The following is a 5,245-nucleotide window of genomic DNA, read 5'->3' as shown; positions in this document are numbered from 1 at the left end:
ACAAAGTGTTCACAGGTCTTTAGGCTTTCCTTGGAAAAACACCATAAATAGCAGTAGGGACGCCTGTTAAGTGTATTTAAAACCTCTTTTTTTTTTTTTCTCATCTTAATGAAGTTCACCAGTGACAGTATTTTTTCAAACAAAGAGTTCTGTGTGGGCACAAGCATTATTATGCGTCCCCAGACACCCACCCGGCAGCTACACCACTTCCCCCTGAGGTTTAACAGGATCGCCAACATCAAAGGTAGGCTGACTGAGCTCACCTTTGCCACCAGATAAGCCAGTGAGACCTGCTGTTACGTTTATTGAACAATCAATACAACGAGATACACAGTAGGTCTTTGCAATGATTTTATTTCATAGTTAGCTTTAGTTTACTTCAGTATATGTGCTGCCGAAGCGAGCACAGCTTTAGTTTATTTCAAACTAAAGAGAATGTTTTTAATATTAAGCATGCATTTATATGTGTCTTCCATGCTCTGTATCCGATGAGTTGCTTTCATTACAAATTAAAAGTAGACTTCGCTTCATGATGACCTGGAAAAAAAAATAACAGACAGAATTTTGTAACTTTATTGTGAAAATATTGAAATCTATTATCTCATTTACTCTTATATTAATACTAGGTAGTAGATATTGTTGCCTTTGATTCACAAATAGGGAAATTGAAGCTCAAAGAATGTGTGACCCATGGTCATATGGCTAATAGAAGGCAAATAATTCTTGACTCCAAATGTATGTTCTGAATTCATATGTAAATATACCAAAAGTATGTCCCTACCTTTCAAACTCAAACGATAGAATATTCATAATTATAACTTCATGGGACAGACATTTAAATAGATTTGTATTTTCTAGCAGATTATCCCAGTATCACAGGGAGATACTGGGAAAATGGAGGAAAATGAACCTAAATTTTAGGAGTTTTAGCTACTGGAACTCCCTCTTCTCTTTCCAGACACTGGTTGGGCACATTGCCCTGTGGATTTTTCTACTACATGGCTTAGGGAGGGTTAAAGTGTGGACTGCATCCCTGCAATACCCAGTTTTCCAGCCTCCCATCTGACAGTACAAGGGCAGTCACCTTCCTGGAGTTGTTTACTGCTTAAGTCCAAGGTCCCTGCGGCGCCTGTTGTAGACTTTGAAGCCCATAGAGGTAGGCAGCAAGTTGGTGTTTGCCACGCTTCCGGCTTTGCTCAGCAGTCCTCCCAGCCAGTGGGCCACACAGGTGGCAGAGTTGCAGGTTCTCTTCTGGACAGTGACTCTGATTAGCAAGGTGGAAAAAGAAGAGAAGACCTGTTAGAGACTGGAACAGATACCTGCCACATAGAACCATCATCGTAAAATTACTGCTCTGAGAGGCACCAGTTAACCTTGTGTCTTTCCTCAATCACAATTATCACTGCAGAAATACACAGGCTCTTGGGGAAAATGCCATGATCACTCCCACAGACATTCCCAGGGGTGTCAGAAAACCCAAGGTGGCTCCGGGTGAGTGGCCATGGAACACAGAGCTGTAACAGCCTGTCTTTCCTGTATAAATAAACTACAAATCACGAAAGGTTTATGAGACACAGAGAATTATGGCCCCAAACTGATCCTAACACGAGGATTGTCTGGAAGTCACATCCCACTCAAAGGCATCAAATATCCCTTGTTAGAAATACAAAAATTCCCCGACTTACCTGGAAGAAAAGGCGATTTTACAGCGTTGGGTCCCCGAGGTGCTTACCTGTTCTTTACTGCTCCTGTTCTTCCTACTTGAGGTTGGTCCAAGGACTAGCTACTCCACCCTGCACCCAGCTACCACAGGGCTGAGGCTACTTCTAAGCACAGGTCCCTGAATCTGGGAAGCCTGTGGTGTGGGCCAGAGCAATAACCACCACCGCTCAGGTCTTTTGAGAAATATACTTTTATTCCCCATCGGCAAACACATTCACAAGCAGGACTGAGAAGCCGTGCTGTGATTCCTCAGGGGAAGCACAGGGCTGCCCCCCATCTCTTCCTGCGTGATTCTCTTCTGGCCTGTTCCTCTTGCTCTCCTCCCATCTGAGGTGCCAGACATCCACTGCCATAAAGAAAGCCACCGATACCAGCAACCCGAGAGGACCACACGTATCACGATATAGGAAGGAAGGAAGAAAGGACATTAGAAAAGAGAGGGAGGGGTTTAATAGGTATCCTGGGTCATGCCATCGTGAGGGCCGTGGTCTCTGTCCAAGCTGCTGGCCATGACCCTTTTCTTGCCGGGTGCTCCGACCCCAATTGCAGTCTGAGGGAACGTGTGAAACTTGTTGAGGTCCTGTGTGTATGTGCCCAGCACACAGGTGCTCAGATTACTGCACCGCTTAGCTCGGAAGCTGTCCAGGCTGCAGGGAAAAGACATGCCAGGTGGTACCATGCACCAGGTCTGCCCCTGTGGCGATCGCCCAGAAGCTTAGACCAGGGAGGGGGCACTCTAAGTGGGGGCAGGAGGGGCAGGCAGGAGGGCAGCTCACACATCCTCCATTAGGAGAACTCCGAGCTTTGCTGAGCCAAGGCAGCGTGGGGCAGGGTTGCAGCGGGGAAGGGGTGCCCTTTCCTAGCCTTCCGCATGCCGCTCAGTCCTTCTTGCTCTGCAGAGAGGTCCTTAGGGTAGATGCAGGTGCAGCACATGCCAGGCAGTGCCGGGCCGGGCCAGGGGCTGGCGTGAGCTCCAGGCTCAGGGGACGCGGGGAGGTGGGGCTGGGGAAGGGTGTCTGGCCCCATGACAACATGCACGTCTCCACAGATCCTACACATCTCAAGCCCCCAGACCTACCTCAGGTACTGCTCTACCTGACCCCACCCTCTGCAAGGCCTTTGGCTTCACCTTGCAAATGTGCAATGAAGGCTCCATGTGGATGTGAGAGAATGTCAAGTGCAGGTTTACAAAGAGAAACCAATTTCTAAAATCTCCTGGGATCTGTGGGGTCCATCTGCTGGCCTCACACTTACCAGTCCTAACTCCTCCAATGCTGGGAAGTCTCCTCAGTGCTTTCAGACCAGTTTCCGGAGGGAGGGATTTCATACCTTCCCCAGTTGCTTTCAGAAATGGATCTTTTTACATGTGGTCTAACCATAGTCTCTTTGTGGGACCTCTGTTTTCAGTGGTGCATGAGAATAGCTGGGCCCCAGGCCGAGGAGAGCCATGGCAGTGTGCTGACCTCCTGTCCAGCCGTGTTCCGTCTTACCTCTTAGGATATGCCTTCCTTGGCAGGACAGGAGGGAGGGGATGCCCTGAGCCAAGTGGAGTGGGGATCCTCACCTGGAGCCCTCGGTCTCCTGCTCCTGCTGCAGTTCACTGGCCTTCCTCTGCACAAAGTCCTTCACCATTGCAGCCAGGAGGAGGCGCAGTTCCTCCTCATTGAGCATAGCAGTGTCCTGAGGACTCTCCAGAGCAGACCTGGGGAGGGGAAGAAAACACAATGGAAGCTCTGGGTCTCTGCCTGTCTCTCCCAAGATAAGCAGCCAGGCTTCCTAGTAAAAGCACCAGAAGCATTCTGTGAGATCAATGAGTTATCTGAAATTTATAATAAAGAATATTGTATATCAGTGCTGTTTTTCAATTATGTGCTACACACCTTATATCAGAAAATATACACTCCCCTTTGCCCGGCTCACCAGTTGGTAAACTTTCAGCACACCACAATTTTGAGAATGGAATTGTCTGATCCCAGAAGGAGTGGGAGAGGAGTGACCTCCAGGCAGGGCTGGCTTACCTGAATGGTGCTGCCTGGAGCATGCCCACCTGGTACAGGGCCAAGATGCCAAGAATCAGGAGAGGAGAGAACTTCCAGAAGCCCATGGCGCTTCTCTGCAAGGGAAAAATAATGTCATTTTCTGCACCAGTTTGAAGTTCTATGAGCCCAAGAACCTGGACTCTGGTCCTGCTTCTTTCTACCTGTAACTCCCTGGCATGGTGGCTTCAGGCTGGTAATGCCATTCCTTTCCCCACTGTTTCCTCACTGGGGAAGTGGACTGTGGGAAGATCCAGTGAGACTGAAGCAAGCTATCCTAGCAGGACAACTGGGGAAAGAGGACTCAGTCCATAGCCCCCTCCCCACCACCTCACACACTACATTACCTGCTGGCCAGGTCTCCATTGAAGACAATCCCGGGACAATCTCCTGTTTCCTACCCAGAGCTGTACTCCCTGTGTAAGGCTTTTGATCATATCTGGCCATGGTGGGGGGCGGCAGGGGGGGAGTTAGCTAAAAAGGGAGTATCTGTCCCATTGGAATCTTAGGGAAACTGAAGAAACAAATACTACTGCTCACCTGCTCTGCACTCTAGTAGAGAATCCCCTGCAAGAACCAAGTTTAGCAGAGTCTCCTGGAAACCAGGAAAAAAGCTCCCAGGACTCACTACTGGGGCTTTCCTTCCCGGGCTGCCGGCCCCTAGTCATTGCACCTATTTGCCACTCACTGGCGCTGGTCCAGGTTCCGAACCGATTTCCCAGGGGCCACTAGGCACAAGACATGATCCCGTGAGCACCCTTGTGTCCTACTGTTGTGCACAGTGCCTGCGGAGCTCCAGCGTCCTGAGCGCAAGTGTAGCAAGAGACAGCGAGACTGATGGAAAGATTAGAGCGGGAAGTCTCCGAACTGAGACAGCTCAGCGTACCTGGGGTTTGAATAGCGGAGTAACAGATTTTGTGACGAAGAGACCCAGACAGAAGTGCCCAGAGACTCAAAGATAGGAAGGAAGAGCGGATACAAGAACAACTAATGCAGAAGAGGGAGAGAAGAAGAGGGAGAGAAAGAATCATACAGCGAAGGCAGGAATCTCGGGGCTCACCTGGCAGCAGGCAGCAGGTGGCTTGGAGCCCAGGCGGTGGCAGCTGCGGTAGCGTTGGCGTCGGGCGATGGCGCTGTGGAAGTGTCAGGGACACTTGAGCAGAGCAGTGGCTCGGCTGCCTCCCAGCACCAGCAGCTGCTCTTATTCCCGCCGCTCTGGGTCTGGGTGGGGGTGGGGGGGGGGTCCAAGAGCTCTGAGCAACCAATGAGGGAAAAGATCACGTACCCCAGATGGATTGTGTCACCCATTTCCGTCTAGAACCTAGAACATTCAGCGGGACCATCCCACTTGTATTTGCATTGAGGTCATTGATGCAAGTGGAGGGAGGGAGAGGGATGGGACCAAGAAGGAACATCCTTATAAAGTGAGCAGGAAGTTGAGGGCAGTTTGATGTCATGGTAAATTTCACCGGTGCAGTTCCGCTGCA

At 50.0% G+C, this 5,245-nt stretch overlaps 1 protein-coding gene across 2 annotated transcripts; it reads right to left on the bottom strand.

Annotated features, from left to right (window-relative positions):
• Nucleotides 1-337: 337 nt before the first annotated feature.
• On the bottom strand, nucleotides 338-4,957 carry LOC122482680 (calcitonin receptor-stimulating peptide 1-like). Of its 2 annotated transcripts, XM_043578990.1 has the most exons (5): nucleotides 4,819-4,945; nucleotides 3,741-3,835; nucleotides 3,287-3,424; nucleotides 1,085-1,264; nucleotides 338-537 (listed from the first exon to the last, which is right to left on the bottom strand). In XM_043578990.1, the coding sequence occupies exons 2-4, from the start codon at nucleotides 3,824-3,826 to the stop codon at nucleotides 1,099-1,101; spliced, it is 390 nt and encodes a 129-aa protein (XP_043434925.1). In that variant the 5' UTR covers nucleotides 3,827-3,835; nucleotides 4,819-4,945; the 3' UTR covers nucleotides 338-537; nucleotides 1,085-1,098. The 2 variants fall into 2 exon arrangements, with proteins under 2 accessions (XP_043434925.1, XP_043434926.1); XM_043578991.1 differs by lacking the exons at nucleotides 338-537; nucleotides 1,085-1,264 and adding an exon at nucleotides 1,884-2,068 and having other exon boundaries at nucleotides 4,819-4,957.
• Nucleotides 4,958-5,245: the final 288 nt, after the last annotated feature.

The sequence above is a fragment of the Prionailurus bengalensis genome, chromosome D1 (genome assembly GCF_016509475.1).
Source record: "Prionailurus bengalensis isolate Pbe53 chromosome D1, Fcat_Pben_1.1_paternal_pri, whole genome shotgun sequence".
In the NCBI taxonomy this organism is placed as follows: domain Eukaryota; kingdom Metazoa; phylum Chordata; class Mammalia; order Carnivora; family Felidae; genus Prionailurus; species Prionailurus bengalensis.
This window is presented reverse-complemented; position numbering and strand designations above follow the sequence as displayed.